At 37.0% G+C, this 13,186-nt stretch overlaps 1 protein-coding gene across 1 annotated transcript in view; it reads right to left on the minus strand.

Annotated features, from left to right (window-relative positions):
- The window catches only part of LOC125677117 (uncharacterized), a 36,886-nt gene extending 27,542 nt beyond the window's left edge, over window positions 1-9,344 (minus strand). The window contains exons 1-3 of the mRNA XM_056159453.1: window positions 9,236-9,344; window positions 3,201-3,331; window positions 2,580-2,644 (exon numbers count right to left, since the gene is read on the minus strand). Of these exons, the coding sequence (XP_056015428.1) occupies window positions 2,580-2,644; window positions 3,201-3,331; window positions 9,236-9,326 (287 nt within the window). The 5' untranslated portion in view covers window positions 9,327-9,344. The remainder of the gene's footprint in view (window positions 1-2,579; window positions 2,645-3,200; window positions 3,332-9,235) is intronic.
- Between the last annotated feature and the right edge of the window lie 3,842 nt (window positions 9,345-13,186).

Raw genomic sequence — 13,186 nt, forward strand, 5'->3', positions numbered from 1 at the left:
GAGGAGACAATCTTCAGAGTATGGGATGCAGATTTGACTGAGGGGACAAGCTTCACAGTCTAGGATGCGGATTTGCTAAATCCAAGATTCACAAAGTGAAATTTTCCTATCCCACACAAGAAAATAATGAAGGATTATTATTCTCAAATTATATCCACAGTTTGGTGCATAAATTCAGGAGCTTGGAGAATTCAAAATAATCAAAATCCTCATTTGAATCTTACTATAGACAGTCAGAAAGACCATACAAGAAAATGGTTTACACTTTTAAGTGTAAACTAAAACCAGAGGCCCATGGGCTACATTGCTCACCTGAGTTCCCTAGGTCCATATATAAAGATTTTACTTATATATTTGATTGTAAAATTTTGATCTCTATTTTGGCCCCAACTTACCCCACGGGGCCATGTCTTTAACAAACATGAATCTGCACTATGACAGGAAGCTTTCATGTAAATGTAAACTTCTATGGCACAATGTTCTTGAGAAGAAGATTTTTAATAATTTTCCCTTTATATTTGTTTGTAAAACTTCGATCTCTTATTGTGGCTCCACCCTACCCTTAGGGCCATGATTTAAAAAAACTTGAATCTGCACTATACCAGGAAGCTGTCATATAAAGTTGTACTTTCCTGGCCCAGTGGTTCTTGAGAAGATTTTTAAATGACCCCACCCTATTTTTACATTTTTGTGATTGTCTCCCCTTTGAAGGGGGCATGGTCCTTCATTTGAACAAACTTGAAAGTCCTACACCCAAGGATGCTTTTTGCGAAGTTTGGTTAAAATTGGCACAGCAGTTTTGGAAAAAAAGTTGAAAATGTAACAAGAGTACCTCAAGCAGTACAATATACACCCGTCGGACAGTGAAATTCAACCTGGAAGCATATTGTGCACTATGAATTGATACAACACACATTCTGAATAGAAAAGCCTTAAAGTGAGTCATGGTGCACCAATCCATCTGACGTGAACTGATTATGTATATTGCTCTGAGAGTGAGGTTGTGACAAAATGTCAGCGAAATATCTATCTGTGATGATAAAAAGTCCAGGAAACCATTTGATCTACTTTTAGGCCTAAAGTAGGTCATGGTGCATCAATTAAGTTTGAAATGTGAACTGATAATGTATTTCTCTGAGAGGGAGGTTGTGACTAAATTTCAGAGCAATACCTGTGACCATACCAAAAAAAACCCCCAAAATTTAGAAAACTGCCTGATCTACTACTACCCCTAAAGAGGAAGTCGGTGATTAAATTTCAGTGCAATATCTGTATTCGTAATGAAAAAAAAAGCCTGGAAAACTGTTTGACCAATTTTTAGCCCAAAAGTAGGTCAAGGACAGACCTATCCAGCTGAAATGCAAACTGAACTTGTATATCTCTAAGAGAAAGCTTACGTGTAAATTTCAAGGCAATATCTGTATCTGTAACGGAAAAAAGTCTGGAAAACTGTTTGACCTACTTATAGCCCTAAAGTAGGACAAGGACGGACCAATCCAGCTGATATACAAACTCACTCTTACACTATTTGAGGGAGAAATTGTGACCAAATTTTAAAGTCCTACATGCATCTATTACAGAAAAAAGTTTAGAAAACAGGATCCCAGACAGACGGATGGATGGACAGCCAACCAGACAGACAGACACACAGACAGCGCCATAACATAATGTATCCCATCTAATGACAGGCATATAAAAAGTTTACAGACAGACGGACGGACAACAGGCAATCAGAAAAGCTCACTTGAACTTTCAGCTCAGGTGAGCTAAAAACTAAGACTATCCACCAGAAAACTATATAACATAAATCATTGATAATACATGACGTGATAATCAATGACATCGTCGTAGCAGTGTGAGACAGAAAAATCTCACATGACAGTCTGTCACAATAACACAGACTGTTTCTATATCTACCACAATACAATGATGTCATAGCAGTGTGAGACTAATAGAATCCTTCATTAGTAGGAGTGTGGGATTGGGAAATTCCACTGAGGGGACAAGATTCGCAGTCTAGGACGAGGCTTTGCCAAGTCCTAGACAGCAAATCTTTTTCCAGAGGTGGAATTTCCCTATCCCACACGAGTAAATAATGAAGGATTATTTTTCTCACATTTTACCTACAGTTTAGTGCATATATTTAGGAGCTTTGAGAAAGTTCTAAATTATCAAAATCCTCATTTGAACTTCGATGCAAAAACTAATTAGATAGGCAGAAAGAGCATACTCGAAAATGGTTTACACTATTAAGTGTAAACTAAAAAACCCAAGGTTGTCCAATAGAACGCTATATACATTAAAATTTAAAGATAACAATGCAATATATTTTTACTTCACCGTGTAACGCAAATCTTCACCGTGTAACGTAAATCATAGAAAATATATGACGTCACAATCAAATGACGTCGCAGCATTGTGAAACAGAAAAATCTCACATGGCTGTCTCACATGAGTAAATTCAATCTCACACTGGTGATAATGTGAGAAAGAAAAATCTCACATGGCAGTCTGTCACAATAACACAGGCTGTTTCTATATCTACCACAATACAATGACGGTCTCCCCCGGTCACTTACACAGACTTGGAGTTGATAGGAATATTTCCTTTAATTGGTATCAGAGACCCTCTGTGGTTCCTTAACTGAAATAAGAAGAAATAGATTTCTGAAGTAAAAAGTGAAAGTAAAAAGTGAAAGCAAAATAACTCTGCTGTTAGGAAAACTGATAGCTCATACATGTACATTGTGTGAAGATTTCAAACATGTTATTGTGAGATTTCTGTTATAGTAAAGTTTAAACCTTACTGGAATCTGAATAATTTTTCAGTTTGGCCAAAATAAAATATATGTGTGTTTCCAGTTTCCCAACCCTGACAATAAAAATGAATAAAATAAAAATCCAGAATTTTTAAATTGATTTTTTTTTCTTTTTGCATTTGAGTTCCTCTGATTTAATCTTTAACCACTATTGGTCCTCAAAATGTGTGAAAAGTGTTTGTGATGTATATAGACCTGTATTGAAAGCATATCAAAAACTAAGACTTCAAATAAAATGTTTTAATAAAATAAAATATTTTACCTACCTACCCTACCTAATCATTTTAGGAGTGAAATATATAGGAAACACACATATATTTTCTTTTGGCCCTATGGATTGTCCGTCCACTCCAATCTCAGGATTCTATGTCACCCTCTCACCTTAAACACAACCCCTTTCTCATGGATTTGGAATGCTTCACAAAGTCGATCTTTGACTTCATTAAATCCAACCTGCTCTCCAAGACACAGACTTCTGATCACTTTATCATTACTGCCATTCCATGCCTCATCTAGGTAGTGCAAGAAATAAATCACTTTATCATTACTGCCATTCCATGCCTCATCTAGACAATGCAAGAAATAAATCACTTTATCATTACTGCCATTCCATGCCTCATCTAGACAATGCAAGAAATAAATCACTTTATCATTACTGCCATTCCATGCCTCATCTAGACAATGCAAGAAATAAATCACTTTATCATTACTGCCATTCCATGCCTCATCTAGACAATGCAAGAAATAAAGAGCTTAGAAACAGATTATGGATTATTTTTCCTTATTGATTGTCAATCAGCAAATCTATATATATATATATCTCTGTGTCTCTCTCTCCCCCTTTCTCTCTGTGTGTCTCTCTCTCCCTTTCTCTCTCATCAAGATGGAGGTAAATAATTGGAACGTGAACCAAAGATAAGCAACTTCTTTTTTTTAGCGAAGTCTCTGCTTTGCCGTATTGATTTAGCTTCCTACAGTCTGACTAACATTTAATTTTTCCACAATGCACTTCATTAATATTCCACAATGCACATCTTTCTTTCTTTCACAAATCAAATTTTTCATTGAAAAACACATTATTGTCATTACATGTTGTGAACGTCTATGAAATGATTATCATTAGGTACAGAACTGAAAGAGTTTCATTGCCTCTTGAAATATTTACTCTCAGCAAATGTTTTGTCAATAATTCTAAATATTTATATATTCTTACATAAAAAACCATGCTTACATCACAAAGAGGCTTGCTATGTGATTTGGTACATAAAAGTCTACTTAAGGAATAAATGTGTCAGTTGTTTGTAATAATGAGAATACACCAACCAATCAAAAGATATTGTTACTCAAGTGCTCGAAACTTCTCATCTGCTTGACAGGTGTTGCGATAAAACTTGGCACCATTTGAGGTTATCCTGGCATGCAAAATTCCTATATATAATCTACCCTCTGCCAAGGTAAACAAAACTTAAAGTCCTGGTATTTGAGAGCATGTTGGGGTGGGGTGCAACAGGTTGCACAGTAAAAAAGAGTACTGCAAACAGTACAACATAAGCCCATATCATAAAATAAGTTTTTTTAAAAAAGGTATTTTGGATCCCAGATTCGTAATCTACACAAAATTTCATAGTTAAAACAACTTTTTTTTAATGAGTTACTAACTCTAAAACAGAAAATTAAAACGCCAAGTTTACATAAAATGTGATCAGCTGTTTCTCAGAATGTCATTGGGTGTGCAGAGTATGCACAGTAACATATCTTTCAAAGTTTTAGACGAAAATGTAAACAAATTACACGTTGCGATGCTCCAACAAAAAATGTCCTCAAAACTTCTTATCATTTTGTTAATTTATAATTCTATATCAAACAATTCAAAAACTTTACAATTGAAATCAAAATGGCTGCCGTAAACACAAGAGCTTAGTAACGGCTTTGACTTCACAGTTTTCCATGCGGATCTAGGAGACCAATAAGTCTATCTGGTGGGTGTGACTGGTCGACAGAGATGCTTACTCCTCCTAGGCCCCTGACAGTGATTTTTCAACATTTTTCAAATTAGTCACGTGGCTTTCAAAATTTGGGGAAAATTGTCAACATTTTGGTCAATTTGGGAGAAACCTGTATCATTGTAAATAAGCTAAATATATCATATCAAACAAGTATATAATGTCATTCTTTCTTTATTCTACATAATTATATTCGACTTTCCTTTCTTTAAGTGCTTAAACTTGTCAACTATTCTGTCTAAATCATCTAGAATTGATGCGTCTTTGTCACATCGAACTTATTTTTCAACAAATACATTTTCGACAGTTAAATGGGTAAAAAATTTAATGATTCTTGGGAGGGGAAAGGGCCGATATTCGGGGGTACCTGTAAAGTGCGAAACAAAATCGAACCGAAATCTACCGAAACGAAACAGATTGTACAACCGAACTCTTTTAATTATAATTATTAAAAATGGTATCTTAGGCCCCTGTGAAAGTTACCACATATAAATAAAAGTTCGCCTCCCTTTTGATGTAGGCTTTGGGCTTGACTTATACAAATTTTTAAAAATGGAATGGGGGGGGGGGGGGGGGGGGGATGAGTAAGTACAAGTACATATCCGATTAAATACCATGTGCAATTAGTTTCAGATCCATGAATTTCAGAACGGAGGGTTACAGTCTCACAGGTCAGAGGTCAAGGGAAACACACTTAACGAGGGGTGGGGTCACCGGCGCTGGATCCACGTTTGGGCATAAATACATGTTTCAGTGTTTCTTGCTCTAAAGACAAATCTATGTATACATGTGGATATTGTGTATTTGTATGTAGTATATCAAACGGTGGATTCTGAGTATGTCCTCCCATTCTCTTTGTAATTTATGCTTCCCTCGTTCATAAGCCTTTTGATTTTACAAAATGCTGACCTCTTCCTGATATTATTGCATAAAATAATTTCCGTTTTCCGTCCCGTTTTCAATTCCACGTCTTAGCAACATCCCAAATGTATAGAGTTATCTTTAGACTCACTACATATCAATAATAATTTTTAATAATACATGTATATATATCTTACCGAATTGCATTCATATAATATGGTATGCTAATTAATTTTTTTTCCTTATTGAAAGTACTCGCACCTCAGTAGTTAGAGATAAAATAAGAGGTTAAGAGCTCTTCCTGCTTTCAACTTTCTCAGACACCAGCTTCTTCAAACTATGTATCTATACCCAAAGGCGGATCCAACGCCGGTGACCCCACCCCTCGTTTAGTGTGTTTCCCAAGACCTCCGAGACTGTAACCTCCATTCTGAAATTTATGGTATTTAATCAACTTCGGATATGTACTTTGTGCTTACTCACCCCCTCCCCTTCCAACTTTTAAAACTTTGTATCAGTCAAGCCCAAAGCCTATATCAGGGGAGGCGAATTTTATTTATATGTGGTAACTTTCACAGGGGCCTAAGATAACATTTTTAATTATTATAATTTAAAAAGTTCGGTTATACATGTACAATCTGTTTCGTTTCATTAGGTTTCGTTTCGATGGGTTTCGTTTCGGTAGATTTCATTTCGTTTTGATTTTGTTTCGCACTTTACAGGTACCCGATATTCAGCCCTAAAAAAATCACTGCCTGATCCCACAAAAAAAATCTAAACCGCAGTCCGATAGAAATCAAATCTCTCACTTCGCTGTTATATTGTCTCCCAAACAGCGAAACTGGCAATACCGATATGTTTCCTCTCAGGGTTTGACACTAAGGCACGTCCGACCGACTGAGTATACTAAATGATAGGTCCGGTTGGGTAAAACAGTGTTCAAAATTGGTTTAAAACTTGGTCTAGACTACGGGTCCATGCCAAAACAAGAGAACATAGACTTCATCGAATTATGATATACTGCAACATTGAAAAAAAATAACACAAATTTAAAACATCTTCATTTACTTTTAATGTACTTAGAAAGCATAATTTCTTTCCATTTCAATAATAATATCTTCCTTTCCTCACATTGAATGTTTATCATACGTCGACTGACCATGTAGGGTTTTTTGAGATAACTTTCATGCTTTAAACTTAGTAAATTGGTATAGACAATTTGGTCTATCTCAATTGCAATTGGCATAGACGAGTGTCATTTAACATAGACTCGGTCTATGGTTAATTTTGAACACTGGTAAAATGTCAATTTAGACATTATTTAAAATTTACTAGTCCAACTGGTCGTGTTGAAAAAATAAGCAAAAAACTTTACTTTAAACCGTAAGATATTTTATTCTTAACTAAACAAAAATATCTGTAAAGAGTTTGTGAGCAATTTTAAACCGCGTGATGTGAAAATGTGCTTGAAAATAAAAGTATCAAAGTGAATGACGCGACTAAAGATCTTTTTGAGACAATTAAATATGTTTTAGTTCAAACTTAACATTTGTCATTTGAATTAAGTATTTAAATATGAAGAAACTATCAGCAGGGATGTGACTGAATTCCTCAGAAATCAGAGGAAAACTGGTCAAAAAGGGAGGAAAACACCTCACCCTACCTGGAAAAATATAATTTTCTGCCACTTTAGATCAAATCCAGAGTGTTTCATTTTTTGAAAATTTAGCAAATCAGAGGATTTCCTCTGAAAAGAGGAAAAATCACACCCCTGTATCAGTTTTTTTCTGGAAGGTTGGTCAGAGCTAGTGGATCTAAGGTCAGGTCTAGTAAAATTCCAGGGTTCGAAATTAACTCATGTCCGTAAGTCCGAGACTAGTAAAAAACGTGTCGGACTAATGAACTCTCTATAGCACTAGTCCGTACAGACTAGTGAAAATCCGGAAATCAATCTTGAATATGGTAAAGATTTTTAGCAAGATTTGTCAGAGTCTCTTAGATGTTTGAACTTATGGTCGATTAATTACCTGCATGGTTAAGTGTTTGTGTGACTATGACATCCGGAGCTTCCAAACACATGGGGTGCATTCGAGACCGCCGTTCTTCGAACATGCACAAATTGTCAGATTCCTGTAGATTCCGAACGCCGAGTACACATCATGAGAACGTATTTTAGGTGCAAGAATTGCAAGTAGTGTGGTCTGAGAACATGCATGTTTGTGCGCACATGTTCTCGTCATTCGCGACTCTAACATAGTAGTTCATAACACTATAGCTCATGACTTGGTCAATCGAGTGAATTTTATTGACTTTATTGATAAAATTTCGAACTCCTGTGGCTCTAAGATCTGAGCACCAAAACAACAGGAATGTCGATCTCGAACGCACTTATGGATGTTTATAAATGGATTAACTCGGAGGTTAATATTGTATGCTTCTGAAGATCTTGAATGCGAAATAAAATATGGTGGTCTCTTTCTTCTGTACGTGTCAGAAATTAAATTGATTGCAACTGTGATGTGTTTGGTTTCATTAAATACTGTTGAATAAAATGAAGATCATTTAATATGATGTACTGGACAGACTAATGCAATGTTTTGCGGACTAGTGAACATCAACAGTGACTAGTCCGTACGGACTAGTGCTTGAAAAAGTTAATTTCAAACCCTGAATTCGTTTGTGGTAGTCCGACTGAGTAAGTCACAGGCACCTGAATTTCTGTCAGTAAGTCGCTCAATAAAGCCAAAGATCGAAAAATCCTAAGATGCGTATCAGCGTAAATACTCATTAAATTTTACCAAATACGCATTTAAGTTGAAAATCATGCGTACAATTACGCATTAGCGAATGTAAATACGCTTTACACTCCCAAAGTAATGCGTATTAGTCCGCGTATTTGTGATACATGTAGTATGATATAAATATGAATTATCTATTCATATGAATTGAGGTTAGCCCAGGGCTTGATCATACATGATATTTAGCACTATTAAATACGTTTTGATGACAATCACAATTTTTAAACACTATTATATAGGCCTACTTGTTATACTTTCTTTCTTAAAGAGTTAGTGTGCGGTTGAAAGCACAGGAAAAAAAACTTGTATGTGACTGAGTGTCTGACATATTCAAATTTAATGCATCAATGATAAATATCAAATTCCCAATGACAATAAAAAGAACTGCAAAGGATTTTCCCCGTAAATAGCTGGAGCGGCCTTTTAGTATAAACTTTAAGTTAAAGTTTAACGGAAGAAGTATCGTTTATCTGGTGACATCTTCTGTGCAAAAGAACAAAGATAATCTGTAAATTAACAAAATACACTTTTGAATTTTTCTGAAAAGCAAAATACTCATTGATTTGAAAATCAGGGAGTAAATACTCTTTGTGGTAAAAAATTATCTGGAGCTCTGCATATATAAATTGACAGAAATTCAGGTGCCTTTGGTTAAGTGCTAAAAAAAAAAGTAAATGTCAAACCCTGCTTCTCTACGTATTATTGATAAAATTAGCGACTATGCGCTCCCACACACTGTAACATTACATTTTACCTTGGTCTATATGATGTATTTCATCCAAACGCTTCAATTGAACCCATATTTTTCTCTTTGACAGATTTTGATACGGTTCAACATCCGCCATATTTGTTTTTGTTGGATACTAATTAACTTGTACATGAGATATTCCGAGTGTTAACAGTAACTTGTACTTGGGCACGTTAGATTGAACAACTCGAGTTACGAGAGTTGCTCGAGTTGTAAATAAAACGTGTAATTCATAACACAGTCACTAGTGTTGAACACAGGTTGGAAACGTTTACTTCTGATTTTAGCGGGAACATCAAGTGTTTAACTTGGCGGAGAATGGCGAGAAATATGAAATTAAAACTTTTTGGAAATATAAAGCAAAATTACCACGAAAAAAGACACATGGCTGACATATTTTTTCTCTCAATAATCAATATAAATATTTGTAAGCAAGGCTAGGTGTTTCTTCTTATCCCAATATATTGTAGATAAAGTAACCTTTTAGGGTGAATTATATACGATCTACGTTTGGTTTAATTTTGATAATATTCACAAGTTATTTTAGTATTGCATGTACATGCATACTCATGAAATAGGAATTAAATATTGCTCGGTATCAAAATAAACAACCACATTTAAATAAATTGTCATGGATACTATTTTCATATCAAACGCCATTTTTCAAAACAACGCTAGAGAAACAGTTGTTGTTTTATTCACATTCAATGAGTCTAGCCTCTGCTCATGCACAGGCATCACTCAAGAGTTACACGAGTCTTTTCAATCAAACGTGCCCACTAGTGTGTCTCATTACTCTCGAGCCGTAGGACTCTCGGACCGTCGGAATACTGGGCGGTCACCGTGGTGCCAAAGATCAGAACGAAAACGTCAACTCAGCTGGGCTGCAGCACATCTGTGGAATGACCTTCCAGATGACATCAAGAAGTCAAAATAAAATAAACGTCCTTATTTTGATAATTTTACAGATCTTCTTCCAATTTAGGAACCGGATTCACCAGTGAATGTATGTGGCTCCGCAAAAACTGCGCATTGTCGGGTAACACAACAGTCTTCTGACTATTTACAGGTTAAAATCATACATATGGATGCAGCTGGTTCAATTGTTTCTAGGATGTACCTTTAGGGCAGTACTGAAGCCCTCTACTGCCCTGACTGATGCTGTTTCCGCTGACAGGATGCACCTTTAGGTCAGTACTGAAGCCCTCTACTGCCCTGACTGATGCTGTTTCCGCTGACAGGATGCACCTTTAGGCCAGTACTGAAGCCCTCTACTGCCCTGACTGATGCTGTTTCCGCTGACAGGATGCACCTTTAGGTCAGTACTGAAGCCCTCTACTGCCCTGACTGATGCTGTTTCCGCTGACAGGATGCATCTTTAGGTCAGTAGTGAAGCCCTCTACTGCCCTGACTGATGCTGTTTCCGCTGACAGGATGCACCTTTAGGTCAGTACTGAAGCCCTCTACTGCCCTGACTGATGCTGTTTCCGCTGACAGGATGCACCTTTAGGCCAGTACTGAAGCCCTCTACTGCCCTGACTGATGCTGTTTCCGCTGACAGGATGCACCTTTAGGTCAGTACTGAAGCCCTCTACTGCCCTGACTGATGCTGTTTCCGCTGACAGGATGCATCTTTAGGTCAGTAGTGAAGCCCTCTACTGCCCTGACTGATGCTGTTTCCGCTGACAGGATGCACCTTTAGGTCAGTACTGAAGCCTTCTACTGCCCTGACTGATGCTGTTTCCGCTGACAGAATGCACCTTTAGGTCAGTACTGAAGCCTTCTACTGCCCTGACTGATGCTGTTTCCGCTGGTAGGAGATTCCAGTCCCTGGTGGTTTTTGGGAAGAAGGAATTTCCATAGATTTCTTGATTGGACCTTCCCTGAAACAGACGATATTTTCCTCTTGTTCTACTGTGACTGAATTTAATATATTGTTTGCAGTCTACATCATTAATCCGTTCTTTATTTTGTGCAACATACAAAGTCTGTTTTCTTTTCTCTCTTAGGCTTTCCCACTTGAGATTGTTTATCATTTTCGTGACACGGTCTGGTGGTTGTGTTTATCATTTTCGTGACACGGTCTGGTGGTTGTGTTTATCATTTTCGTGACACGGTCTGGTGGTTGTGTTTATCATTTTCGTGACACGGTCTGGTGGTTGTGTTTATCATTTTCGTGACACGGTCTGGTGGTTGTGTTTATCATTTTCGTGACACGGTCTGGTGGTTGTGTTTATCATTTTCGTGACACAGTCTGGTGGTTGTGAAACACGAATCATGCTGCTCTTTTGTGCACTTTCTCCAAATTGTTTAATTTTTTCTGATTTATTGGGTCCCATACAATGCCGGCATATTCTAATGTTGGTCTGACGATTGATGTGTAGGCGAATTCAATGTCTTCGTGCAATCCGTGAGATTTCGGCGTACAAATCCCACAGGTTTGTTTCCTTTTATTGGTGTTATCAATGTGTTTGTCACATGTGAGGTTGTTAGTGATGACAACGCCCAGATATATTTTCTTGATTCTAGTTTCTGGTGTGTGGTCGTGTAATTCATGTGTTGTTGGTGGTGGTTATTTGTTCTTTGGTGTTATTCGGATGACGAGACACTTCTTGGCGTTGAAACTCGTTATTTTTTTGTTTTCCTAGTCCTCCAATGCTGTTAAGTCACGCTGTGAAAGTTCACTGTCGGCTTGGTTCTTGATTTTGCGGAACAGGAGACTGTCACCGGCAAATAATTTTGTTTCAGAAAAACTAGCTGTTTATTGCATGGCATTTATGTAGGTTAGAAACATGCAACAAGGGACCTATAACTGTTTCTTGTGGTACACCGGAAATGACGGGAGCTTGCTTTGATATAAGATCTTATGTCATACTGTCATTTGATTTCAGTGTTTTATCGTTGCATTCCTCTTCTTACCCTTGTAAAGCGCCGCAGAGTAATTTGTTTTATATACATATGAGGCGCTACACAAATTTTATTATCATTTTCATTAGTGATTTTCTCCGGAATAATGAAAAAGGTGTTTTATTTGCAAATAAGCGATTTTAAAGAGAGGAGTTTTTAACGAGCCTTTAAATAATAATTTGGTGTAATCAACAACCTTAAAAGGTGAGACTGCACAAAAGATAGAATAGAATAACGGATTATTGCTGACTATATACACATAAAACTGTTAAAACTGACATGAGATTCTTTTTGAAGGTGACGGAGTTTATGAATACCCTAGGTAGATATCCAGTCTAAGGGCTCCTTAAAATCGAAAAAGAAAAGTGACAGGAAATCCGGAAGGAAGAAACTTTAGGTTGATGACGTCATTTATCCGGCATCAGACCGTCTGTACATAACAAACTAACGGTGCTGACTGCGGCCTCTTTGCTATCTCTAATATAGTTCAGTATAGTTTTGGGTACTATTCACTGGTAGAGAATTCGTCGTTTTATATTCTGACTATAGATGAGACTATATGTTTTGTAGTTTGTAAAAAGGTCGACTGACTTCACTCCCCAGACGAGAAACATAAAGACACCCAGTGTGACTGTTCAAAATAATTACTGTCTAACATAGATCAAGAAACGACAAGATGCCATGCAGACAACCAATAAAATGATTTTGAATTGGTGATTATCAGAGCTAATAGTGTGTGACTGACGTAATCAGAGCTAAAAGTGGACATATCCAATATTACTGACGTCATCAGCGTTAATAGTGAACATATCCAGTGTTACTGACGTCATAAGCACTAACAGTGGACATATCCGGTGTTACTGACGTAATCAGCGCTAATAAAGGACATATCCGGTGTTACTGACGTTATCAGCGCTAACAGTGGACATATCCGGTGTTACTGACGTCATCAGCGCTAATAGTGGACATATCCGGTGTTACTGACGTAATCAGCGCTAATAAAGGACATTCACGGTGTAACTGACGTTATCAGCACTAACAGTGGACATA

This window comes from Ostrea edulis, chromosome 3, assembly GCF_947568905.1.
Source record: "Ostrea edulis chromosome 3, xbOstEdul1.1, whole genome shotgun sequence".
In the NCBI taxonomy this organism is placed as follows: Eukaryota; Metazoa; Mollusca; class Bivalvia; order Ostreida; family Ostreidae; genus Ostrea; species Ostrea edulis.